Source organism: Musa acuminata, chromosome BXJ3-10 (assembly GCF_036884655.1).
Source record: "Musa acuminata AAA Group cultivar baxijiao chromosome BXJ3-10, Cavendish_Baxijiao_AAA, whole genome shotgun sequence".
In the NCBI taxonomy this organism is placed as follows: Eukaryota; Viridiplantae; Streptophyta; class Magnoliopsida; order Zingiberales; family Musaceae; genus Musa; species Musa acuminata.
In genome coordinates, this window is record NC_088358.1 from 29,835,329 (window position 1) to 29,862,754 (window position 27,426).

At 47.0% G+C, this 27,426-nt stretch overlaps 5 protein-coding genes and 1 long non-coding RNA gene across 7 annotated transcripts; 3 read left to right on the forward strand and 3 right to left on the reverse strand.

The window, feature by feature from the left end:
- Positions 1-24: 24 nt before the first annotated feature.
- LOC135651979 (uncharacterized) lies at positions 25-2,189 on the reverse strand. Of its 2 annotated transcripts, XR_010502012.1 has the most exons (3): positions 1,565-1,960; positions 930-1,288; positions 25-789 (listed from the first exon to the last, which is right to left on the reverse strand). It is a non-coding gene; the product is annotated as an uncharacterized LOC135651979 (long non-coding RNA). The 2 variants fall into 2 exon arrangements; XR_010502011.1 differs by lacking the exon at positions 25-789 and having other exon boundaries at positions 870-1,288; positions 1,565-2,189.
- Positions 2,190-4,296: 2,107 nt separating this feature from the next.
- LOC135651488 (protein RER1A-like) lies at positions 4,297-8,951 on the reverse strand. Its single transcript, XM_065171559.1, has 4 exons — positions 8,633-8,951; positions 8,143-8,523; positions 4,952-5,132; positions 4,297-4,587 (listed from the first exon to the last, which is right to left on the reverse strand). The coding sequence occupies exons 2-4, from the start codon at positions 8,481-8,483 to the stop codon at positions 4,537-4,539; spliced, it is 573 nt and encodes a 190-aa protein (XP_065027631.1). The 5' UTR covers positions 8,484-8,523; positions 8,633-8,951; the 3' UTR covers positions 4,297-4,536.
- A 407-nt stretch (positions 8,952-9,358) lies between these two features.
- Positions 9,359-12,755, reverse strand: LOC135651487 (proteasome subunit alpha type-1-like). Its single transcript, XM_065171558.1, has 2 exons — positions 12,309-12,755; positions 9,359-10,030 (listed from the first exon to the last, which is right to left on the reverse strand). Exons 1-2 carry the CDS (start codon positions 12,657-12,659, stop codon positions 9,587-9,589), a joined length of 795 nt encoding a protein of 264 aa, XP_065027630.1. The 5' UTR covers positions 12,660-12,755; the 3' UTR covers positions 9,359-9,586.
- A 4,644-nt stretch (positions 12,756-17,399) lies between these two features.
- Positions 17,400-19,097, forward strand: LOC103968786 (phenylpropanoylacetyl-CoA synthase). The gene is made up of 2 exons (XM_009382098.3): positions 17,400-17,728; positions 17,888-19,097. Exons 1-2 carry the CDS (start codon positions 17,551-17,553, stop codon positions 18,877-18,879), a joined length of 1,170 nt encoding a protein of 389 aa, XP_009380373.2. The 5' UTR covers positions 17,400-17,550; the 3' UTR covers positions 18,880-19,097.
- Positions 19,098-20,911: 1,814 nt separating this feature from the next.
- On the forward strand, positions 20,912-21,364 carry LOC135651457 (uncharacterized). The gene is made up of 2 exons (XM_065171527.1): positions 20,912-21,167; positions 21,216-21,364. Exons 1-2 carry the CDS (start codon positions 20,912-20,914, stop codon positions 21,362-21,364), a joined length of 405 nt encoding a protein of 134 aa, XP_065027599.1.
- A 2,952-nt stretch (positions 21,365-24,316) lies between these two features.
- Positions 24,317-26,268, forward strand: LOC103968787 (curcumin synthase 2). Its single transcript, XM_009382100.3, has 2 exons — positions 24,317-24,592; positions 25,057-26,268. Exons 1-2 carry the CDS (start codon positions 24,415-24,417, stop codon positions 26,046-26,048), a joined length of 1,170 nt encoding a protein of 389 aa, XP_009380375.2. The 5' UTR covers positions 24,317-24,414; the 3' UTR covers positions 26,049-26,268.
- Positions 26,269-27,426: the final 1,158 nt, after the last annotated feature.

Genomic DNA, 27,426 nt, shown 5'->3' on the forward strand with positions numbered 1-27,426 from the left:
TCTTACAAGATTTTGCTGCCTCGAGAGACTTATCATGCTTTCGTTATGTTTATGTCTCGGGGGAAAGAACAGAGAAATGCACAGCTACTAATCGATATGTTTGCCGATGAAGCCAGATTTCAATGAGCGAGGACATAATGTCCGAAGAGCAGGAGCGACGCACACAGGTAGAGAACTCTTCATGCTGCGGACAAAAGGGAAGATCACGTGAACACACAGCGCATCTGCTCAGTTTCTAAAGGCAAACAATAAAGAAGAGATGAGCTTTTTCCGGTTCGACATGAAATGTGGTACGACTTCATCGTCGATCAATAAAACTCGAGAGTCGATCACAACAACAACAAGGAAATCTCTTGTCACTTCGGCAGGGTCGTCTTTTTCACTTCATTGAGGGAACACCTCAGTCTATCTCGGGGGAACGAGCCAAGAAGCATCGACGATCCAACAAGTCCCTTTCTTCTTCCCCCCGATCCAAGAATCAATCGAAACATACGAAGAAAAAGCATGCAATGGACCTAATTTTCCAGAGCGCAGTCGAGTTTTTGTTCGAATAATGACAGTAATGATAGTACTAAGAAGTTCTATCTCATTGCCTGCGATTTTACTGCTCTAAGATCCCAAGACTTGGCCACCCTGTTCCGAAGCAACGATAAGGTCTGCGTGCATCGATCCCCAATGCTGTTGTCGCGAATCGATCCGTGCAAGCGACGAGGGTCGCAAACTGCGACTGTGGCTGTCAGCTCGAAGGTACCCTGTAAAGCTGCAACACGTTTTGAAGAGGACATGTCGCTGCACAGAGAGTTGGAGCTCTATTTATGGGAAAGAAAGCAGAGTGGTGAATCATGGATGGGCCTTGCGACGGATGAAAGTTGAATCAAACAAACGCTGGCAACAATCATGTAATGTGGATCTTTACAAGAAATTCTTACCACGAATGCTGGGGAAGGGAAGATCCTCTCTAGCAAATGGTTTAGGAGTGATCTACCCACTCTTTCTTGTGATCAGAACTCACAAGATCTGCCACACTATTATGATACCCCCCAATCGCTCGTATATATATAAATACCTATCACCTGAAAAATCAAAGGTCAATCGACGCCGCCGTCATGGAAGTGTTAGCGTTAGCTGAGCACGTCATGTCCTGCCGCAGGAGCTGGTGCCGGAGCTGCAGCCGGCGATGGCGCCGTTGCTCGTGGTATCGTCTTCCTGGTGCCGTTCTTTAGTTGGGCAGCGGTCTCTACGGAACCCATCATTCTCCTATTGACCTTCATCTCCAGCAAAGTCTCTCCTGTCATGCGCAAGCAGGTAAAAAAATTTGAAGCACAAACAGAAGAATCTGCGTGTAGAGAAGTTTCCAACTCAAGAACTACTCCCGGCCAGCCTCTTACATGGAAATGGAAGCAAGTTTAGATCCATCTTTTTTGCTTTCTTTTTGTCTCTTCCGAGAAAAGAAAAGAGAGACAAGAAAATTGAATCCCTGTTACGGCAGGCATATCGCGCGGAAAGCAGGATCTCGGGTCAGCAATCGATTACAGCAGACCATATAAAGGCAAAGGCTACTCACCGGGAGCAACAAGATTTGGCTTTGCTGACGCCGACCAGGAGACGAGAGTCGGGGTAATGATGGTGAGCAGAGCCCAGAAGACAAAGATCAGAACATATCCTCGGGTAGGCATCCCTCGGTGGTTCAGTTCTTGGAGAAGAAGAGAAGGAAGAGGAATGAGAGGAAAAAGCGGCAGGGTAGGAACAAGCAGGAAAGAGAGGGCCAACTAGAGGTACAAACTTCGCTGGCAACGAAGCAGAGGAGCATGAGAACTGCTCTCGTTTTCTTCCAATACTATCATGCCAATTCATACACACTTTTTCTGCAACTATTTTAATGGTGGTTTACTAACGAGTAGGTGAGACGTTGCTCACCAAGGCTGTGACCCTGACTCAGGTCCCCACCCTCTTGCCTGGCCTTCCGCTCCCTCTCTCTCTCTCTCTCTCTCTCTCTCGCTTCTGATTCATGCGGTGGCCTTTCAATATAAAAAAAAAGAAAGATAAAGAAAAGAATCGAGCGCATCTTCTGGGTTTTTGGGTATCACCTCACCTCATGTGTAGAAAGCTTCGACATCATTGATCTAAACTAATGCCACAATCAATATTCGTTGACCGTAAGATCTCCTACAAATGCTTTGATTCCCCGGGCATCGCTCGATCCGGTTGGAGAACGTGTCTCGAGTCCCTAAAGAATTTTACGGTATCCATCTTGGCAATTATCATATACGCCGAGATTTACTCGTCTCGAAGCGTTTTCTTTGTCTCTATTCCAACATCTGAGAACGTGTCTCTTTGTCTGATTAAGTCTACTCTCCTTCTTGTACTTGCTGATTGCTGCAGGGTCACTCGGACAGCTGCTGCTAGAGATACATTGCATGCCAGGGAAGAAAGCCTCACTCGAATAAAACTCGCAACTGTGTGCTTGACTGAGTGGATCCAAATTGATGGTAACTCTGCAAGTGCCGACTGTCTTCGCTGCCTTCTTCTTATGCCACAACCAAATTAAGGACGCTATTTCGATTTGTGTGTTGTAGAAATATCCTCTTTTTTTAATAGGGGAAGGGAAATTCCTGTTTCCACTGTGTGACGCAAGTACAATGTGCAGAAATCTTGAAGACTTGGGAACATGAAGTTGCCGGTGATCCCATCGCCAATTGAGCTTTTACTACCTACGGGGATAGGGGAGTCCAATTAGTACGCTGTGGAATCCAATCGACGATCTCTTTTTTCTTGGCCGGTTCGCACATCATCTTATTCGACCCCAAAGAATGTGTGCCAACACAAGAGTTAGGTGGACGATTACACAGGAAATAGTGGAGGTGGTGGGATCTGCCGCGATTCCGTAATTGGTAGGAGGAGGGTAATTGCCTTCTTCTTTTATCATTAAAACCATTTCTTATTGTCATCCATAGAGGGAAGGCTTTGGAGGTTTGGGTGGGGCGTAGCTATCAATTTATGGAGTCAGCAAGCAGTGACTCGTGCAAGTTGTATTCGGCCTGTCGGCGACGGCCTTGTCGTCTTCTTTTCAGGCTTGTAGTCGACTGTGCCAGTCTACACCATCGCTGCATTGCATCGGTGGCACAGAGGGGGCGTGCTAAAAAGCTGCAAGGAGAAGATCTAGATCCGTTGAGGAGGCCATATGTCAGCTTGATCACCGATAAATATTATGCCTCGTTATTGATATAGGCATGCTAAATATTTCTTGCCATTTTGTCCTGCAGCAAGACTAATTTTCACCACCACGTTATCTATTGACAGCCCACATACCAATATAGTTGTCAACGACGACTTGAAACGAGGGGCATATTAGAGAGAGAGAGAGAGAGAGAGAGAGAGAGAGAGAGATTTGAATTCGAGCTTCCCTTAAGTGAGTCCACCACCAGTGTAGAGCATTCGTTCAGGCTGCAGAATACGCGTGTCATGTCCTACAGAGGAATCTTGTTGGCTATTGGCCAAGTTCTGAAAGGAAAGAGGACACACAAGAAGAAGCACATTAATTGCAAGACACGAGGTGAGGTACCCTGTGACGACTGGCTTCATCTTTGGAGTCGAGTTGGAGGAGCGGCATATGCGCGGATGCCAAAGCTCCAACCGCATGGTCAATTGATTCCACGGATCACATGGCTCGTTAAAAGGCTTGTGGCCATCGGCAGTCCACGGGGGCTGGAACGGGTTCCATTTCATTGCTGATCCAATAAGGGGTAAACGGTGACTACCCAAAAATAATCTCAAGATTGCGAAGCACGAGTAACACGAATCTTGAGATAACATGAGCGACAAACAAAGAATAATTCTCATATGCTTAATGGACTTCTCATCCTAAACTTTCAGCTAATATTTTCCTGGTCGTCTATGCTCTGCGATGCACTTTTGTTCCAGGTGGAAGGGTGCTGTTTCACACGCACCGGCTAAAACTATTTCACACGAAATCGACTCTTTATTCTTAGACCGAACGCAGAAGCACGCAACGCAACATGCCTACCCTTGTAGATTGCGTGCACGCAGAAGCGCACAACGTAAGAAGGCATCATCATGCCTAATCGACTTTTGAGTCTCGACAAACTGACCTGCCGTGTAATGCTCGCCCGCTGGAACTGATGATGCAGACTTCGACGACTTCCGAGTATCGAGTAGGCCGACCCTCGATAAAGATCGACTAAAGCTGCCTGTCTCAACTGCTTGGGCAATCTTAATTAAATGTAGAAAAAAGAATAAGATAATAATATTAAGAAGAGGGGGCACAAAAAAGCAACAAAAGAAATCAACCAATTTTAACTATTAGTTGGCTCTCCAATAGCAATAGGGGGCAATTAATGAACAGTGAAGGCGATGTTGCAAACATAGCTATTGCGTCATCCTCTAGTAAACAAGTGTCAACCTAGGAAATAACCATATTCCCAACAAAGACTGTCAAATCTTGGAGGATAAGTAGATCAACAGTATATCAATTTCACTGACGAAGATATGTGGAAGCCCTTAGCCCCCTGGCACAGATCAATCCTTGGACAAATTGCTGCTTCCGGGTCCCTTTTTCGCTCCATATTTCTGATTCGAAACAAATTAGACCAGGTTAATTGTCAAACAACAATCGCAAACTAAATAAGTCTCTCATATTTAAGCTAAAGCACACTGCATAGTTTGGATGCAGTCAGATAATCCCTCAAATAAAACACCCACGGCCTGTTTTTCATGCTCTACCTGCGAGGCCCAAGTGCTTATTCATCTCAAACGACACAGCTGAGTTAATTCACTTTTCCCTAATATTGGCACTAGATGCTTAAATCTCGGTCTTCGTGAGAGATTGACACTCCAGTTTATTCAAATCTCATACAGAAAAGCCTCGTGCAGACCATTTTTCAGAATAGTGAAGCATTCATATGAATCAGCATAAAATTTCAATGGAACGCACCTGCTTTCCCATGTTGAATGGCACATACTTGTACTTGATCATGTGTACAATTTGGCGCTTCATTGTCAGGAAGAAAAGAACAACCCAGTAGCACAGTAGTATAGGCCAAAAAACAGGAACATCAAATACGGAGAAGAAAGTCATCACAAAAGCAACACAGAACGCTTTTGTTATGGAGTACCTGAGAAAAAAAAAAGAAATAGAACTAATTAAGTTCACAATCTCCAACATATTCAAGTGAAATTTCATAATAAACAAAAAAGAATTGGATACAAACAGATATAAACAGTTCATTAACACTTACAGTAGGAAAATACAAGATAATAAATTCTTTCTAAAGGGGGCAACAAGCAATCACTTTTTGGTCTTTATCATGGTTGCATGTATCCACAACTGCGTGTTGCTTGAGTAAACTGGATAAGAACTCCCACAACAAACCAGGCAGAAGTTTCCAGTAACCGCATGATATTTAGGGTTGAACAAGCTCATGCTCCACTAACCAATGCACCGTTTTTTATATGGGGTAATCTTGGGGCAAAGGCTTGAAGGATGCCACTTTCGTCACAGTCTTAACCACCACTCTCCAACATGGGATCGTTAGCTTCTTCATCATCATCCTCTCACTGCGGTCATCTGGCTCACTAGCAACCCTCGATTCCCATCGACTATGTTGCTGCTTAGAGTCTAGAGAACCCTTCTCAACTGGCTATCACCTCACCTCCTCCTCAAGGTGGCCTGATTGCACTCTGTGATTGTGTTGCCTAATTATCCCATCTAACAAATTACCAGACACCCTAACAACAGAAGTCTTCATATCAAGAAAGTCCAACAGGTATTCCTAGTCATACTTGCAGATTCTTTGGGCCGATAGAAAGAATGTGAAGCATATGACTGTTAACAGACAAATTTTTAAACCCACGTAACATTCAGGAATCCTTGGCAGATAACGGTGAAACTATTCTAAAGATAATGACAATCTGAGAGCACTGGCTACATAACCAGTATCTGGCTACTCACTGATAAATAATTGTAATGAAAGAATTGCCAATAAAAACATTGATAACCAACCCCTTCTCCAGAACACTGCCACAAACCATCAAAATGTACTTTCCTTTTTTCCTTCTTTACACATTCCAATGAAAGATGAGTAGGTGAAATGTTTGCACCCATTCACACAAGAACTCCAATTTAAGTGTGTGACATCTAGATTTTAAAATGATACATAGAATCCTTTTGTGGCAAACAATTCTGTCAAGTTCCATCGACCAGACAGCTTACCATGAAATATGAGAATCTTATAGACATTCCAATGTTGCTATTAAGAAACCCGAGAGTAATTTTATCATACCATGATTTCAATTCACTCACCCTAGGACTGCATATATATTTCCGATGGCAATCAGCCATCGCTGCTTTTTCAAACATATAGCAATCATCTTCTTAGGTGATTTTATAGGATTCTTATGATAGAAAATTAGATAAATGAAATACCAATAGTCTATCCTAGTTTATGTTCATTTTATGAAGACCAATTTTTGACTTCCAATCAAGTGTTTGTTGGTCTGCGTGTCAATGGAAATTGACTCACCCGATTTTTCATCGGAATCATGTCAATTGATTGTCAGTCCTTCTTTTGGTAAGATTTTGAAATTTGAAGACTCATATTACTCTGTAGATGAAGAAACTGGGTCTCCTAATCATATGTCCGTAGAATCATATCCTCCCAAGTTCTGCCCACATTGAGCTTTAGAGTTTAAACTGATTCTTGACTCAAGCAAGAAAACGTCTCCAAAACTGCAACTCAAAATGAACAAAAAATAAATTGGATATAAACACTTCTCATGCAACTAACAAAATCTTAGGAATTGTGCCATCCAAGCATTTGAAATCACAAGCCCCAGAATATCACTTTTGTTTTCTTCTTTCTCTCTCATTGTAGATCCCATCCACAACCCTCGTCTACTATTATCTCCTTATTTTTTAGGAAAGGGGGGACACGAAAATGCAATTGATAAAATTAAAGCAAGATGATTGTAAAGAAGGGCATCAAGAGTACTTGATATCCTCATATTTTCTTTAATTATAAGTAAAGTTCTACAAGAAAAGAAGTTGTGAGATTAACTATGTTTTACAAATCAAGATAGTATTTATTGAAGATAAAACAAGTGAAACCATTTACGATAGACTTGACATGTTCACTTAATTTTTAAATGTGTTAATCCAAAGTTCAATATTAAATTAGCTTAATCTTACTTTACTTTATCCTATAGCATATCTTACCAATCTAACTGATCCCATCATAATTATCTAAACATTGGTCAAGAAGTACAAGATAATTTCAATATATGTGCATTGTCTTCTCAAAATCTAAAATGGTCATAATTATCCAAACATTTATCCTATAGCATATCTTACCAATATAACTGTTCCCATCATAATTATACAAACAGTGGTCAAGAAGTGCAAGCCAATTTGCATATCTAAATTTGTTCTCTCAAAATCTGTGCATTGTCCTCATAAATGAATTTTTTTACCTACTAAAGAAACATCGAGGTCAAGAAATGATGACTTTGCTAGAGAAATCAAAGCCTAAACGACTATTACTATGTAGACATGACAAGAAATGATAGCATTTTCATCAAACCCGAGGGAGGATAAATGAGAATCAATAACAAAATATCACCTAAGGTAGACCATTTATCTTGCAGAGTGATGATGAAATAACCAAGATGTCAGAGGCCCTAGTGACACAAACGATTTTAACAGGCGAAAACGAAAGATCAATAAATTTCAAAAGAACAAGAAAAGACTTCATAGGTTGCCCTGCATATCCAATTGCAGGTTTAAAGCTAAATTAAGATGCAGCAGTTTGTCTTCTTTTTTTCTTTTATGGGTTTCCTAGGCGTGTAATTGGGACTTGATTAGCCTCAACTTGGAATGCAGCTCTATAAAATATTTCACAAGCTCGTCAAGCTACTGTCCTCTCCACAAAATCTAGGAACAGGCTATAAACATAAGTGCACCGATTTGACAAATCCATTTTCCATAAGAAAGCCCAAAGGAGGGTAATCAAATCGAGGGAAGTCAAGGGAAAGCGAAAAAGATCCCGGTTAAGCGAGAAAATAAGGCAAAAAAAAAAAAAGGACACCGCCTCAATTTCAACGAGGAAGCAATAGCATGCCAAAATTTACCAGAACTTGAACTCAGGAAGACGGCGAACGAAGGGTCTGAACTCGTCGGAGCCCTTTGTAGGCAGGGCAGGACCATCAGAAACTTCGATCTCAGGATCCACCAACGGTGACAGGAACCCAATCAAGAGATTCAGGAGATAGATCCCAAGCCCGTAGGTGACGATATAAAAACCCTGCACAAAGTAAACACGCAGGGAATAGATCGCCGCGACTCCGACAGTACCGATCCATCTTCCGGTCGTGTGAGGAGTCGATTTATCCAAGTAGTACTGGAACGCCCTGGAGAAGTCGCTTCTCCATTTTGCCAGAGGAAACGAAGCAGCTGCACCATCGGCTTCCATGGAATTCCACCGCTCAAAATCCTCCTCGAAGAGATCGTTTCTGAGAAGAGAACAACAGCAAGGTCAAGCTAACATGAAAGATTAGGGTTTCGAACAAAGAAAAAGAGAAGGAACTGCAACATCAAAGAATAGAAGCAAAGAGATATTACCACAAGATCTGGTTTTTCTTCCAACCCTTGATGTGAAGGCGTTTCGAGATGAAGCAAGGGGTCGATTGGAGGCAAACAGGTCCGATTTGACCGGGGACTAGTCGACGTCGGAGAAGGAAGGCCTACGCGTCCTCAGGGATGGAAGCGCGGGGTGATCCGAGGAAGAACAAGACGGGGGAGGAGGAGATCGAGAATGGAATTTGGGCGCGGCGCTGGGATTTGGATCGAGGAATCGACCAGAGGAGAAGCGAGGCGCGGCTTGGAAAGGCCCCGAGAGACGTGGGGTAAGTCGTCTTTCTTGTCGGTGCGCAAGTCAAGGAAGCGAATGGTTGTTGGTAAAAGCCTAACTTAGCACTTACTGAGTTGGCCCAGCGAGCCGGAACGAGTCCGGCTCGAGCCTGTCGCTTACGGTTTCGCAATTATGGGCGGAGGCCCATAATCGAACCATGGCTGCAATTGAATCGACACGGATTACGTGGTCTTCATGTGGGCCACGAAGAACAAACCTTACCACGCCCATAATTTATGAAAAGGCCGCAAAATGTTGCATCTTTAATGGTTATTTTCGGACATAATTGATTAGTACATCACAAGCGATAGCATGTGAGCGTCATGGTATGTGCGAAGATCTAAAGGAAGATATGGATTGCAGCCTGGATCACAAATTTTCCACAAACATTCAGCAGCTCAGGTAGATTGAAGGATACACACAATGGGCGGATGGCGTGCCAAATGAACATCCTTAGCATAGTCTTAACTTCTGAAAGCATGATCCAATATTCTAATTGTCCAAAAGCTAGCTCTAATGCCAACCCAAAACCAAATTGCAAGGTATTCGTAAAGCACATGTTCCGTTTAACATTAAACATCATGATGCGTTCAAGCATGAGCCATGTAGAGATGAAATGTTGCAACTGCAAAAGTTACGACCGCTCTGTTTAAAATCTGTCCCGATCAAATATCCATTGGAGCAGCCTCTGAGCTCTTGTCGTCATCTTGTGCGGGAGCCTGATCTGCAGCAGCAGCAGCATCTTCTTTAATCTCCACTGAATCAATTACTTCCTGTATTATCTTCTGATCAATCACATGAAATGGCTCGTCGATTCCGACAATAGCAACAGTGCAGATGGAACTGGTCAACTTTTCTCCTTGCAGTGTCTCCCTGATGGCAAAAATTGCATCTTTGATCAGTTCATCACGGGAATAGTTGTTGAAAGCCTCAAATCTGCGCTCCATATAAGTTTTTGCAGCTTGGGAGCGGGATCCAATCGCAAATGCCTGGTACTCAAAATAGTTTCCACTGGGGCAGTTGTAGTAGAGGTGAGCTCCAGTTTCATCTAATCCAGCAACAAGCAGACCCACACCATAGGGCCTTTTCCAAGAACGCTGTGTACAGACCTGCAGTAGACATTACAAAAATGATGCCAAACTCTCGAATCAGTTTTCATAGAACAAATATGTATCTTATCGATTTTTAAGTCAAAGATTATGTAGCCATGTGAGCTAAAACAAGAAACGGGCATCATAAAAGAAAATGTCCAGCTACATTTTCTATTGTCTATTCAATAAACAATCCAATAAACAAGAACGATCAATTGTCAATTCTATAATAGGAGGTCAAGGCCACCAAATGCAGTGGAACATCACATATTTTGAGGATCATCAAGCCACATGATCTTTTCCTCTCTATTTTCTGCTTTTATCTGTCAAGGATTACCCTTGGCTCAAGTTGTAGCGGCTATCAAAATAAGAACAAATAGCCATATGTTCAGACCTGGACACAATGAAAAATATAGGTTTATAAATTGTTCAGAAATGTGAAACCCAGTTTTACAAGGTAAGATATCAAAATAATATACAGCAAGATCGAGGTATCTAAAGGAGGCAGAAGAATCTTGTCTATAATGTACATACAATAATAATAATAAGTCAATTTAGAATCCAGTAACGAGGACATACATACTCACCACATGTTTAGCTTACTCTTGCCTAGCTTTATAATTTTCAGGATGCTTGCATTAATTTCTCTATTGCATGGATATTCAGAACCATCTAGTAGTGCCAGGACAAAATGAGCAATGGAGTAACAAGTGCTTTGGTTTTATACATTATATTGGATAAGGCTGTTAAAACAACAGTCATTCTTCTGCAGATAATTTGTTTCCTAGCTTTTCCTTTTTGCATCTATCCAGCTTCCAAGCATGAAGTAAACTTATCCACTTTCTATCCTTCCCGATGGTTAGACAAATATTAAATGCCCCCTTATATTGTCCTCCGGTTCTACTTTCCATGGACCACTTCTGGTTATTTGCAACCACAAAAATAACCCAAGGCTGGATATATACTAAACACTACACTCTTTTGATGGTACAAAAAACACTGCTATTCCAACCTGGCATAAATCCAAAGATCGATAAATGCAACCAAAACATAAGCATAAAGTTAAACAGGAAATGCAACTGTTCAGATCAATATGATGTGATTATGCTTCTAATCTTAACCATAATACAAAATATGAGCAAGGAAACTCATCAACTTGCTGACTTTTTTTAGAACTTTTAAGTTCTAGTTTTTGTGAAACTTGGCAAGAGGTAATTTAAGACCTATCTGAATCTAAGAGGGCGAGGATGATCAAAGTTTCACATAACTCAAAAACCATTGAGTGGTTGTAGATGGGTGCAAGTGTCATTCTTGCCCAGAATTCCAGCATAACATCACAGATATACATGAACAACAGCATCCCACATAAAAGATGTAACTGAAATTGCAGGGCAATAATTTGATGCATATAAAGAAAAAAAAAAAGATGAACAAAGTAAAGTGCCACTTGCAAGCAAAAGGAAAAAAGATTGACGTGCTCATATAAATGCTGGAAAAAGCACCAACAATAAGAAAACGGTAAATTTGCAGGGTCATCCTAACTTGTGAGATAGGGGGTCATCCAACCACAAGAAACTAATGATTCCGACATACAATTTGAATGTGCAGCAAACATGTCCCTGGTATAAAAAACATGCAATTCCAACTTAAAAAAGATGGCTACATGGAACCCAAAGGTAAGCACAAAGAATAACCAGGTGATGCACCTGTTAAGAACACGTGATGTGATTAATTCCTTCTAAATGTTCACTTGAGATTTGTAATGTGACCAAGCAAACTTGTCAATTTGCTATCAAAGAGTTTGCATTAAGTGTTGACTGTATAAGGCATCAAGTTCTGTAGTTATTTGAATCTAAGAAGAGTGAGGATGATAAAAGTTCCACAGAAATATAGAACCAATGAGGGGCGGCCGTGGGGGTACTGACTGCCATATTGGCCTGGATACCACCGATCCATGACCACAAACATGAGAAAGAGCATGCCACATAATCGACAACTAATTACAGGCAGAAGAGATTAGCATGATCGTCGTAAGAATGACAAGCACCCACCAAAAGAGTTGAAGAAAATAAGATCCTCCTGCTGCATTGTGTCCTAAACCCTAGTTATTCATTCCCCCAACCAACATAGTCATACATATAGTAGGGCAACCTAAGAGTTCTATTTACAGAAGAATCTGCTTTCTGAAAGACATTTCTTATATAAAGAAATTCCAAAGAAGATGGACGGAGTTGATACATCGTGAATTTAATTGAACTCTCAAAACGCAAAGGGAAGGGAAGAGGGAGTGAAGGACCTGGGCCTTGTCGGCTAGGCGGACGACGAGGCGGGATACGGGGAGGGGAGACTCGTAGACGAAGGCGTGGTTGATGCACTCGTTGCGGAGGTAGCGGGAAAGAACACGACCGTCCGCGGTGAGACCGGCGATGGCCACGCCGATGTGGTCGTCAATCTTGAAGACCTTGCGCTGATGGGAGGAGAGGTCGGAGGCGGCCTTGTTGACGGTGGCGAGGACGACGTGGGAGGTGGAGCGAAGGCCGACGGCGGCGGCCCCCTGCTTGACGGCCTCCATGGCGTACTCCACCTGGAACAGACGCCCCGCCGGGCTCCATGTCGTCACGTCCGTGTCGTACTGGTTCCTAAACATGTCTTCGGCGTCTGTCTTCTCTTCGTCTCGAGATCCAAAGTCCAAAGAGTCGAGGGTGGGATTTCCCCTCTCTTAATTCTGCTTGCCGCTGGAGGGTATTGCTTCTTCCCCAAGCCAAGACTTGGCCCAGCATGGTATATAGGGCTGGTTGGGTCAGAACCCATATAGTCCAAACTTGTGGAGGTCACAACCCATATTTCATTGAGCTTACTATTTAGGCCTTTTTCTTAAATTTTATATTATTAGCAGTCTCTTATTATTTTTAATTTCTTAAAAAAATTTATAAGATAATAATTTATTATTTACAATCCCACTAATTCTGATTTTATTTTTTGCTTCCTTTCTCATAACCCATTACAATCATTGCCTTTGCACTTTCTATTGTTGATCGTCGAGATGCTTTCTACTTGTGCTCACTATCACTAGTACTTTTTTAGTCCACTCCCCTTACTATTAATCAATACTCCTTAGCTCGTACTCGATATCGTCCGATCTCGCTCGTTGTCCTTTTGACATTATCCTTTGAATAGGAGGAAGAAAAAGAAGAAAAAGAAAAGGGGGAGGATGAAGAATGAAAGATATTTATGTCCATTTACAAAAGGATAAATATTCTATTTTATTCCGTCCAAATATTTTTATCGAAATACCCTTAATATTTTATTTATTAATCGATATATTCTTCACCCTTCAGGTTATATTATTCATTGACTTTAACTTGATTAATGATTATAATTATTAAGTAGATCTCGATCGTCGGATTTAGTTGGGTCTCAATCAAATACCATTTTATTCTTGGACAATCGATACTTTCAAAAAAAAAAAAAAATACTGATACACCCAGAAAAAATAAAAATCGAAGATTTTATCGAAAACCTAAGTTGATTGCATTTGCAATTTCTTAATTTGTTTGACCAAGAAAAATTCAATATATATCGGTCATTAATATTCATTCGATCACATATTAAGACACATCATCATGATTTGGTGAATGTTTGTTCAAATTAGGCCACTGCATCGATGCCTTGTGTTTGCATTAGCAAATGAAGTTGAGGTTCATATTGGGTTTTAGTTGTTAAGCTTCTCAATGGATTGGGCCAAATGAGTATCTCGAGGCAAAAGTTTCTTCAATATCACTTTGATAAAAAGCACAATTGATAAAGGTATAAAAAAAAGGGAGTAGCAATAATCTCCTTTAGCCTCACTTGCGATGATTCCCTCTAAAACAAGAGTGTCCTCCTTACCAATGCCTAATGACCCTTCTCCCCCATCTCATGGGTTAGGTTCTTTAGATGTGCTCATGATGTTAATATCTTGGAGATTATATATTGCTTTGAAGACTAAACTCCAAATGATCACATTTCAATCTTCCTTATATGTAGAGCTCGGCATGACGGAGTTGTGGCCATTTCGAGACTCCTTGATCCTTGCCCTATACAAATAAGTTTTTAGGCAAAGCACCTCCCTTGAATTCCTTCCGTCTTTTCTCCTTAAGTTATAAGGTTTGCCTTCTAAAGCCCACACCAGTGAACATCTCTTAATGGGTGATGATTGTTGCATCGCCTCCAGCTGCTATCTCCTTCCAACTCTTTTTCCAACTGGATCAGGATGGATTGTACGGAGATAGTCGATTTTGCTGATAGAATATGATAAAACGTATTTTGGATCTCGGTCACGTAGTCCCAGACACATGACGATGCAGATGTGAAACTTCAAATCTGATGTGACACATAACACACACGTGACAAACAATCGGTCGTCGCCCCCTCCGTACGAACAACATCATCACAGTATAGTTGTCTCGAAAAACTCGAGGCGATGTCGACTCGTGCAAGTTGGTTGACACTCGCACAAAAACTTAAGCTGGCTACACGAGAAGTCGACCGCAGTTAATTGACCCTTAACTCCACTCAACTTAATTCCCTCTAACTCCACTCAACATTGACTTGAACTTTGGATGGGTCGAGTTGGGAAATCCTCTTCCCAACCTCAACCCTTGTGCAGGAACCGACAATGAAATAGCAGCAACCCACCGAGGGAGAACCGTGCTCGGGAGACAACGTTTGGACCTAACCCGACCCAACATGGACGTGACTCGAACATCTGCATGGGCAACTCTATGTATCCGAGACTGAACCGAGCCATGCTAACAACTCAACCATGAGGTAAAGGTTACCAACAGAATCGATCTCTCATAATCTTTGGTTTTTTTTTTAGAGTTTTTTATGAGTTTATTTTATGATATTTTTCCTCGGATGAGCTTAAAGTAAACATTTATCGCATACTCTGTTCCTCTAACATTGTAAGCCACTCGTTGGTCCGATCTCACTCTTCACGTTTCTTTTCCTCTTCGCTTTAATCCTTAAATCAATATAGCATTTTTTTCTTTTTGTAAAAAATAATAACACCTGAAATTATATGCTACGCAGCTGAACGGTCATTACTGTAGATGGAGGATCAACACAACCTTAGCTGTTCTACTTGGGCCGGCATGTTTTAGGTTTCATCCTTCTCAAAGTTGACTTCCCTAGATATAATATCTCTAAATCGGTGACATCATGATCGAAGAAGAACCCGGTTCCAACTACTGCTTGTTCCTCTCATCTAATCGGTGACATTATGATGGAGGAAGAACCCGATTCCGACCACTACTTTTTCCTCTCGGGTGCGTTTCACCATCGCCCTTACACTACCTTTGGTCGAAAGAAGAAGATTGCCGGTAATCTTATCCTTTCCGGGGTGACGAAAGAACACGATCTAAAGCATACTGATCGTCTCGCGAACCACACGTTGTGGCCATTTTGTCTAGCGACAGAGTTCTTGTTGATAGGCGTGTCACACAAAAGCACCAGATTCTTGGACCATACTAATCGATCCTTCGGTGCTGCTTTAGCATCTCATCCGGTCGCGACCTCTACTGATCCCGCAAGTCATCGAAGGAAGACTTTTATGAACCGCCGACATTTATGGGTACATGATTCAGTCTCGAGAAAGCAACTCGGTGCATGCGTACCATACCTAACACTTTGCGAAGCTAAAGAGGATCTGAGCGAATACACACACACACACAAACGCACGCCATGACGTACGTGATTTCTTTACAGTGGCTGACAGCAAGTCGGGATCAAAGTAAACTGGGTGGCTATGCGAGTGTTTGTGCATTGACTTCTGAATGCTTCCATTCCCTCTCTCTTCGACCGCCACGACATCCTCCACCCACCCCGGCCTTATTTTAGGAGGCTTTGTTTGCGGACTATTTGTGATGAGTTCGAGAGTTTGACGTCAAATGAGGATTGAAAATGAGTAGCTTCTTGTGTTCTTAGAGAATTATTGTTAGCTCCACCAACCATTGCCCATTCATTTGACTTCTCTTCTTCACCCAAGCCATTACGTAAAACATTTTAATTCGGCCTCACAGTTCCGTTTGATTGTGGACGATATGTCTTTTTATTGCGTGCGAATCTGACTCAAGAATCGCCCATTTTATTCGTGGTTATGAATTATTCATTCAAGTGCCACTTTCAACTATAGCCTCATATCATTTTCTGCAACGGAAGACTCTTCTTGCCATGCCAGCGTTTGCAGGTTTCAGGTAAAGAAAGATGGCTCCTGTAGTGTAGCAATCTATTCGCACGATCTCTTGTTAGGTATTGACCAACTAAAGCTGCGAAGGAATCTAAAAAATGCACAAAAAATAAAGTAGCTAATCACGATGACGCAACATTACTACTGCCATCGTAAGTCGCTTTCGAGCGATCCTAAACTCTACTAAATGACCAAATCATGCATAAAATGGTGTCATGTCATCAAGAGGGAACATACTTACGGATCGATGACCGTAAGTAATCTCTAGAAAATGACCGAATCGTGTATCCGAGTGCATCCGATCGGCGTGGCGTGGTCTGGGAGAGCAGGCAAGCGCTGCTGCGTGGAAACGGAGGAGGCGCACCGAGTCAACGGCGTATGACTCGAGGGGAATGCCACGGTCACTCGAAAGGCATACCACGGGTTGACTGAAAGAAAATGACTCGAGTTTACGATTTGTTTCAGAGCTCAAGTCATCGATCGAGCCCATCTCACGATGCCACCAACCTCGTTTCGCATCCTTGCCCATGTTTCACACGTTCACGCCACATCTTTTGATATTATCTTTTTCTTCCTTTTTTTTTGTAATTCGCTTGACTGACTTGGCAAAATACGCAATCTTGCGTCGATGCATAGGTTGATGAATGGTCCGAGATAATTGCGAGCGGATCGTCCTCGGCGATAGCGGTGTCGTGTGTGCGAAGAAAATGTTGAAATCGATACAGTTGTTTCGGCGTTTTCTAACCAATCCTTGTTTCAGGGACGGACGGACGGACGGACGGACGGCTACTTCAAAATACCACAGTACCAATAAATTCTTGCCTTCACCAATAATTTCCAAATAAGGGAATGAATGCGGTGAAGGAGATGGGTTGCCATTATTCAAACAATCCAATCCTATGGGATTTGTTTTCCGTGATCCGCAGGGTTGTTTGGTGGGTTCCCCGAAATTACCATGTCCGTAGACTGGACTCGGTCCTCCATGGCTGCTCGCCTGTTCCCGATAGGCTGCGGTCCGCGATTATGTTATTTGTGGCGGTTGTCCGCTTTAACTTGTCAGAGTGGGTGGTTGGTAACATACGTCGGACAGCGTCTCACCAATCGCCAGAGGGCATCGTCAAACTCCCCATTTCCGACTGAATTATTGCAGGCTGACCGACCCGAAAAGGCTCCCTTGTTTCGTCCCACCACGTGATGTCCATCTATATCAAGACGCCAAGCATGCGCCTTGCTTCGTCGCACCGTCGTTCTCCACCTCTGCCGATATCCCTCGAGCGATCATTTGGTACATCGATTCCGACGGCAGAGAATGGACAGCTTCGACGCCTTCCCCAGACCGCAGAGCGCCGACGGTCCGGCCACCATCCTGGCCATCGGGACCGCCAATCCGGCGAACGTGATGGACCAGATGGAGTATGCCGATTACTACTTCCGAATCACCAACGCAGAGGACAAGACGGAACTCAAACGAAAGTTCAAGCGCATATGTAAGTACATGGAGCTGTTCCTCCTCCTCCTCATCATCGATTCACGCTCTTCTGGCGTTTCTTTCGCACGTTATGTATATATGTGTGTGTGCAGTGGGTTTTGTGATGATATCTGAGAGGAAAAAACTGATCGTTTGTTGATTCGTTGCATGCGTACAGGTGAGAAGTCGACGATCAAGAAGCGTCACATGAGCCTGACGGAGGAGATCCTGAAGAAGAACCCGAGCCTGTGCGAGTACATGGCACCGTCCTTCGACGCCCGGCAGCTGATAGTGCTGGAGGAGGTGCCGAGGTTGGCGAAGGAGGCGGCCGCCAAGGCCATCAAGGAGTGGGGCCGCCCCACGTCGGACATCACCCACCTGGTCTTCTGCTCCGCCGCCGGGGTGGACATCCCTGGCGTCGACTACCGTCTCCTCCAGTTACTAGGCCTCCCTGTTTCTGTTCGCCGCGTGATGCTCTACAACGTGGGCTGCCACGCCGGCGGCACCGCACTCCGCGTGGCCAAGGACCTCGCCGAGAACAACAAGGACGCCCGTGTCCTGGTGGTCTGCTCCGAGCTCAACGTCATGTTCTTCCGCGGCCCAGACGACGACCACTTCGAGAACCTCATCGGCCAGGCCCTCTTCGGTGACGGCGCTGCGGCGCTCATCGTCGGAGCGGACCCGGTCGAGGGGGCCGAGAAGCCCATCTTCGAGTTGGCCTCGGCGTCGCAGGTGATGCTGCCGGAGAGCGAGGAAATGGTAGCGGGACACCTGAGGGAGATCGGTCTGACCTTCCACCTGGCGAGCAAGCTTCCAGCCATCGTGGGCAGCAACATCGAGCGATGCCTGGAGGGGGCGTTCGAGCCGCTGGGCATCACGAACTGGAACGAGCTGTTCTGGATAGTGCACCCAGGGGGACGGGCCATCATCGACCAAGTGGAGGCCAGGGCGGGGCTGGCGCCGGAGAAGCTGGCGGCGACGAGGCACGTGCTCGGCGAGTACGGGAACATGCAGAGCGCGTCGGTGCTCTTCATCATGGACGAGATGAGGAAGCGATCGGCGATGGAGGGCCACGCCACCACCGGCCAGGGCTGCCAATGGGGGGTGCTCTTCGGCTTTGGCCCCGGCCTCACCGTCGAGACCGTCGTCCTCCACAGCGTCCCTATCTAGTCCGTGGGGGTTGGGATCCCCTCCGTGAAAACTACATTACATCGGTGGCTTTTAACCGTTGTTCTTGTACTACACTGCACGCTGCTAAGACTCGTGGGAGGGGCGATGTCGATTAAATAAGGAATTGGATGGATCTCCCGTCCCGGACGACTTCAGGGCGACGGGGACTCCATCATACGTGGTGTGGAGCATGATACGATTAATGTTTCTTCCTCTTATTTTTCCTGTACAATCCATCGTATGCTGGTTTGTGTCAATGGAAAACTAAGCCAAAGCCTCGTGGGTCCTTTCGGGGTATCAAGCAAAGAGGAGATTGATTGCACGCACCGTAACGAGTGTCTTTACCCGATCGATAAGCTCGCGGATCCAAGAGAGAGAAAATAGAAGAATCTCAACGAGTCGATTACTCATGTTTTCTGAATAAAAAATAATCGTTGCCATCGAAGTAGGCGTGTGGTTGAGATTTAAAAGGAGTCGTCCGATGGACGGTCATCCTTTTCCATATTCCGACATAGATATCATAAAATCTGGACCGATCCTTTGTCGGACTATACCAGAGTCTTTCCTCCTGTCGGATACAAACGAAGACCAACCCGGCGCATGATTTCCGGAACCGTCTTTTGACTCCACCACCCTCAGTGCGTATTAATAAGAGGGAAATGGAATGGCAGCTTGCTGGGTGGCCGTCTCCTCGTTCGATCACCTTCAGCAGACAATTGACTTGGTTTGGCTGATATCTATGTCGGACGACTTTTTTGTTCGTTCGACCCTTGGGATGCGATGGTTGGAGACCGGCTTGGCAGCTTCTTTAGTTCTACAGGTTCCCCTTGATGAGGATAATAACGGCGACAAGACTCGACGTCAATTGTCCCAAATAATGCCTCACAACCCCTGATCAATGCAGATCAGAACGTCGATCGAGGCGCATTAACGCTTGCTGAGGCTCTGTTCTTCACGTCACGTCAACACCAATGTCAGACGCTATCAGCCTGCCCCCTGCAAACGAGCACATCATGAAACAGTAAACTACCCTATAAATACCCCTGCATTCCGAACGGAAAGGAGGATGGGGAAAAAACACTTCTTCATCTAAAATCTACTCCACACCAACTAACTTGATCGTCGGAGAGGTCGGGCCGAGCACCCCGACCCGACCTTTGTGCAAGTACGAAGACGACGACTCCCGCTAGGTACTCGGGCGAGGAACTACCTCCCGGAGACGACGACACCACCACCTCGGCGGACTCGAAGGCTGCCTCGGGGAGATCCCCCCGTTATCCGGGCCCGAACCAAGCCGTGTCGGCCACGGCTTAAGATTGTTTACACTAACATTTTTGCACTAGAAGGAGGGCTCGGAATGTCGGGTGATCACCCGAGCGGCTCATATGAGCCCACGACTGAGAGGTCGCATCTGACTGAAGCCTCGGGGGAACATCCCCCGCACGGATACCATCATGACGAACACCCCGCCACGACCTCGGAACGATATTGGCGAATATTTAGCGACCCGGGCATGTCGCCGCCCTATGGCGCCCCAGCCGACTCGACGCCCATGTCACCCGAGGCCTTTCAGGACCTCGCCCGTCAAGTTCGAGCTCTGATGGATATGGTGCAAACTATTATTCCGCTCGTTTCTCATCCGATGCACCCACCTGCGATCCGACCACTGCGACAACAGGAGCCGCCCGTTCGGGCCCACATGACACTTCCGGAGCCCCCCACTTCGCCTCGGGTCCGATCGACCCCACTCGGGGATCCAGTGATGGCAAACCCGAGCGGCCGCCCGGAACCCGAGGCACTCTCTTCGGACTCTCTACGGGCTCAGTTGCGCTTCGTCAGCCAGCGACTCGACGAGGTGCAAAAAGAGGTTCATAGGTCCAAGGGAGAGCTCGGGGAGGATGCACACTAAGGGTTTCCCTTCACACCCGAGATATGAGATCAGACAGTCCCCCCGGACTTCCAACTCCCCTCTCTTGATGCTTACGATGGCTCCACCGACCCGGCGGATCATGTAGCTGCTTTTCACGCCCGGATGGCGCTATACGGGACCTCTGATGCCCTGATGTGTAGAGTGTTTCCCACCATTCTGAGAGGGCTGGCCCACATGTGGTTCGGCGGCTTGAAGACCGAAACGATCGCGTCCTTCGACCAGCTCGTCAATGACTTCGAGCTCCACTTCATGGCCTATGCACGGTCGAAGCCTTCCGCGGCACTGCTCCTTGGACTCAAGCAAAGGGAGGACGAGCCTCTCTCACATTTTGTGGATCGCTTTGCCATGCAAATTCGGGGTTTGCCGGACACTCACCCCTCTCTGTTAGTGTAGGCGTTCATGATAGGCATGCGACCTTCCAGATTCCTCTGGTCCCTCGTGGAGCGACCTCCCACCGCGGTGCCAGAGATGCTCCAACGGGCTAGCCGGTACATCACAGCGGAGACCTGGGCAGCCGGGAGGAGAAGGGACGACTTCCGGCTGCCGGCCCCATGAGAGAGGTCAAGCACCCGCAGTGGCTACCCAATGTAGTGCTCATGAAAGAAATCGAAGCCCCGCCTCGGCCTTTTCCGAGCGAAGGTTCAGTATCTACCTTACCCCCCCTCGGCTCGCTGATTAGCCATGACCTAAACTCTACCGAGTCTACACGGCTCGGCGGGAGACAACCTCGAGCCGTGTCCCTCGTCCATAGTCTGCCGAGTCCACCTCAGCACGACCGTCCCACCTACGTCGTGCTACTCGATCGCACGATGCCCGAGACCACACCTGCGCGGTTTGCCCGCCTGCGTCGTGCTACTCAGTCGCACGATGCCCGAGACCACACCTGTGCGGTTTGCCCGCCTGCGTCGTGCTACTCAGTCGCACGATGCCCGAGACCACACCTGCGCGGTTTGCCCGCCTGCGTCGTGCTACTCGGTCGCACGATGCCCGAGACCACACCTGCGCGGTTTGCCCGCCTGCGTCGTGCTCCTCGGCTTCTTGCTCCCGAGACACACCTGCGCAGCCAGCCCGCCTGCGTCGTGCTCCTCAGCTTCCTGCTCCCGAGACACACCTGCGCGGCCAGCTCGCCTGCGTCGTGCTTCTCGGCTTCCTGCTCCCGAGACACACCTGCGCGGCCAGCCCGCCTGCGTCATGCTCCTCGGCTTCCTGCTCCCGAGACACACCTGCGCGGCCAGCTAGCCTGCGTCGTGCTCCTCGGCTTCCTGCTCCCGAGACCACGCCTGCACGGCCAGCTCGCCTCCTCGGCTTCTTGCTCCCGAGACACACCTGCGCGGTTCACCCGCCTGCGTCGTGCTCCTCGGCCCTCATCTCCCGAGACCACGCCTGCGCGGTTCACCCGCCTGCGTCGTGCTCCTCGGCTCTCAGCTCCCGAGACACACCTGCGCGGTTCACCCGCCTGTGTCGTGCTCCTCGGCCCTCATCTCCCGAGACCACGCCTGCGCGGTTCACCTGCCTGCGTCGTGCCCCTCGGCCCTCAGCTCCCGAGACACACCTGCGCAGTTCACCCGCCTGCGTCGTGCTCCTCGGCTTCCTGCTCCCGTGACACACCTGCGCGGCTAGCCCTCCTGCGTCGTGCTCCTCGGCCCTCCTGCTCCCGAGACCGCACCCGCGCGGTTCACGCGCCTATGCCGCGCTCCTCGGCCATGCGTCACTCAAGACCCCCGCCCCATCCCGGACTGTTCAAACCAAACAGTATCCATCGGCTGCACCTTACCCGCGATACCGCCATGCACACCCCCCAACCACCCCCCCCCCCCCCCTTCCCTTTTTGCTGCTAACCTCCCCAGTATCCATGCCCCCCCGTGGTAAACCAACGAACAATCTCAGAGCTAAGAGCCATGCATCGGACTCCCAGTACGAGAACCGACGTATAGCTTCTTTCCGGGGAGGAATATGATGAGGATAATAATGGCGACAAGACTCGCATGACGTCAGCTGTCCCAAATAATGCCTCACAACCCATGGTCAATGCAGACCAAAACGCCAACTGAGGCGCATTAACGCTTGCTCAGGCTCGGTTCTTCACGTCACATCAACACCAATGTCAGACGCTACTAGCCTGCCCCCTGCAAACAAGCACATCAGGAAACAGTAAGCTACCCTATAAATAAACGAAAAGGAGGACGGGGAAAAAACACTTCTTCATCTGAAATCCACTCCACACCAACTAACTTGATCGTCAGAGAGGTCGGGCCGAGCACCCCGACCCGACCTTTGTGCAGGTACGAAGACGACGACTCCCCCTAGGTACTTGGGCGAGGAACTGCCTCCCGGAGATGACGTCCCGGAGATGAACTGCCTCAGGGAGATCCCCCCGTCATCCGGGCCCGAACCAAGCCGCATCGGCCCGGAGGCCACGGCTTAAGGTTGTTTACACTAACACCACTCGAAGGGTCAACGCAAATTAAAAGACCGGCATCCCGATCTTCAAACCAAATACATGTTTGCGTATCGCAGCATGCTCGATAAATTGCTCATGAAAACTACATATTTATCTACGATTGGCTCGGTGGAGATGCATGGATGTCTTAGTCTTAGCTCAGCAAATATGGCTACTGTGTTTGCCATTCGGGGTGGGTTCGGTGAAGTGTCCGAATCAAGTCGGTCACGCCATCTAACACCGCGAGGGATGAGGTAAGCTGACGAATGGACAAAGGAATAAACCAACGCTCAGACTGCTGCCTGAGAACCACCAGATGCCGACACATGGACCTACTCCTTGCGTTGGCATCACCTCATGCTGACATCCGCAACGTTTTTCAGTTGTTTGGGTGAGAGCAGTCCTTTTTGAAACGACATTTGTCCAACCTGTACGTCCTCGAATGGGTGTTGGGTAGAACGCAAGCGATTGTTATCAACTTTAACACTCGAATGATCCATGCAATGGTGGAGAGAGACGTGGGTGGACCACAGCATTAACCTCTTCCTCGTAACCAAGTGGCGAGGATCGGAAGTCTAATTTGTGGCTCGATCGGGTTGGCGAGGATGACTTCCGCCATTGACGTGAATTAATCGATCGACGTCCGGTCACACACGGGAACATACGCGGCGAGAAACGAGTCGGGAGCGGTTGGTGAGGGCCTCGTCTGAGGATGACTTCCTGTCGCAGTATCTCCACCACGACGCTTACGATATTTGCGATGGCTCCCAATAATTATTCCGTGGATGTCTGCATTTTCTCCAAGAGCGTTGAGAGGTAAGCCGCAGCCATCCACGGTGAACGGGAGTAGGTGGAGCAAATGTTTGCTAGCGCCAAAGGAAGACCGAATACAAAGAAAGCATGGTCATCTACAGAGGGAAGAAACAGAGGAGACACGGCCAAGTAAGCTTGCTTGAAGCCTTACAAATTCCATGAGATAAGGTTACCAGAAACGATTATAGCGACTGCGCACGCATACATTAGGAATCCTTGGGAAAGAGGGAAGGGGTGAGGGTGGGTACAAACGGGGGATCGTCTTTCCCTATATATATATCATAGATAGCCGAAGGAGGTGAGTCACTTCCAAGATCTAGATTTTGGAGCTTGAGCTTCGACGCAGGTAAATATGTCCAGCCTCCACGCCATGCGCAAGGCACAGAGGGCTCGAGGTCCGGCCACCATCATGGCCATCGGGACCGCCAACCCTCCCAATCTCTACGAGCAGAGCACGTATCCGGATTACTACTTCCGCGTCACCAACTCCGAGCACATGCAGGAGCTGAAGCACAAGTTCCGGCGCATCTGTAAGAGACTGTTCTATATCTTTCTCTGAAAATTCTTGCGAGTCGACCGTAGAATCTTTCTGCGGAGATGACCACACACACACGCACACGCTTGAACGCTGCGATTCACTCTTTTTTGCCAATCCATTCGTTCTTCTTCGTCTTCGCTTATTTAACGTCCATATCAGACTCGCTCAGAGCAGATATAACGTAATCGTCGAGGGAGGTTAACTAACTTTGCCGTTCATGTTTCCTGCCTATATACGCACCGTAACGTAATCGTCAGGTTAGACGTGAGTCTTCAACTGGCGTCTTTCTGGTACTGCCTAGGCGTGTTAGCAGTTTAATTATTGCAACAGATCGAGAGGTCCACAATTAGTCTGCAGTACGATTCACTGAAACATGCATGCATCCCAACCAGAGCAAGCAAGAAAAGAGCTACTAACTTGGCTCTGTTTTTTGCTTGCCATGTTCGTCGGACGAAGGCGAGAAGACCATGGTCAAAAGACGCTACCTCTATCTCACGGAGGAGATCCTCAAAGACCGGCCAAAACTGTGCGCCTACATGGAGCCATCTTTCGACGACCGGCAGGACATCGTGGTGGAGGAGGTGCCCAAGCTGGCCAAGGAAGCCGCCGCCAAGGCCATCAAGGAGTGGGGCCGCTCCATGTCCGACATCACCCACTTGGTCTTCTGTTCCATCAGCGGCATCGACATGCCCGGCGCCGACTACCGCCTCGCCAAGCTCCTCGGCCTCCCTCTATCCGTCAACCGCATCATGCTCTACAGCCAGGCCTGTCATATGGGCGCCGCCATGCTCCGCATCGCCAAGGACCTGGCCGAGAACAACAAGGGCGCCCGGGTGCTCGTGGTGTCCTGCGAGATCACCGTGCTCAGCTTCCGAGGCCCGGACGAGCACGACTTCCAGGCTCTCGCAGGCCAAGCGGGGTTCGGCGACGGGGCAGCTGCGGTCATCGTGGGCGCAGATCCCATCCAAGGCGTGGAAAAGCCGATCTACGAGATCATGTCGGCCACGCAAGTGACGGTACCGGAGAGCGAGAAGGCCGTCGGTGGCCATCTCAGGGAGGTAGGCCTGACCTTCTATTTCTTCAGCCAGTTGCCGATGATCATCGCCGACAACATAGAACATAGCCTGACCGAGGCTTTCAAGCCCCTGGGGATCACCAACTGGAACGACATCTTCTGGGTGGCGCACCCGGGGAACTGGGCGATCATGGACGCCATCGAGCGCAAGCTGGGGCTCCAGCCGGAGAAGCTCACCACGGCGCGGCATGTTTTCTCCGAGTACGGGAACATGCAGAGCGCCACTGTGTACTTCGTGTTGGACGAGGTCAGGAAGCGATCGGTGACGCAAGAGCGGTCCACCACCGGCGACGGACTGCGGTGGGGCGTGCTCTTTGGGTTTGGCCCCGGGCTCAGCATCGAGACCGTCGTGCTCCGCGGTGTGCCACGCTAGGGATTTCCATCCCCCCGTAATGATGCACGCAAGTTATCATCAGTCTAGTCTAGTGTGCTCTCCAGATGTGTCGTGTGAATTGTGACGACGCTGTAAACGAATCACGCTCTTTCCTTGCTGGGTTTGGCCAAAAAGAAGGGATACGATGGTGGCATGTATGTTCATGAAGAACCATCCCGTGTTCAATGAATTGAACCCAAAAATATCCCTTTTGATCGTACGGGGACATCCTTGTCGATCGCCATCATCTTGAACGAAGCCCAAAGCTCATCGGCCGACTCGTCCTGCGTGTGACAAATGAAATATCGAGCGACAATTGATTAGATGTCTTTACATAGAATAGCTTCGAAATTTCCGAGTAAACTGAGAGTAATCTGTAGCTTAGATTCTGCTGGTGCAAGCTTTTTTTTTTTTTTTTTTTTTTTTTGCTTTTCGTAGTTAGTTATGAGCAAAGCCAAGTGGATGACATGAGTTTGGGTAAAGCCATGCGGTGCAATGATACCTGATTAGACTACATGGAGTCTAGTCGCTGAGCAATTCAAAGATCCCCGGTAGTTACATCTCCATAAGGAAATTTCATATGGGCAATTGCACCTGATTGGCTAAACCCAAAGGCAACTTTTAAGTGGGTGGGTTCTTTCCTTGAGTGACAAGTAAAAGACAACGGGAAAAAAAGAGGCCACGCGGCTCATGTACTTTCTCTCTCTCTCTCTCTCTTAGTCACGAGAGCTGCCATGTAGGACCCGCACTTCAGCTCCGACGCACGGGAAATGAAGTGCCACGTTATTTACAACGGAAAAACTATCGCTCGATAATTTATTATGGTAACAGATATATATATTATTTCTTTTGAGAAGCATCAAATTCTCTTTGAATGTGCATGCTAACGCTATTTGAAGTGGGATACAAGATGGAACACCGGAAGAGGCGCGAGTACAGCAGAAAGATGCTTGAAAGGAACAACGAGGACGTAGTCTGAATCTGCAACCAAATGGACGCACCTCGAATATATATATATATATATATATATATATATATATATATATATATATATATCCACCGTTCGAGAAGCTGGAACCATGAATTAAACAGGTAAGTACTGGACCTATAATGCCCTGTGTGGATTTTTGTTGGAAACCCGGCAAAGAACCATAAAATTACACCTCCTCGTCCTGGGATCAGGTGATCGTCCGGGCCTGGGATGAGGGATTCTGGATTTCTCTGGTAATGCTCACTTAAACCGAAACACAGCATATTTCCACTATGAGACCATAGAGATCTCTAGTATTACACCAATTAAATCGGAAGATCTACATACGTACTATTAGCTATACATCAAGACGTTTCTACGTGCTTGAGATCTTGGCGCCTGCCTCGT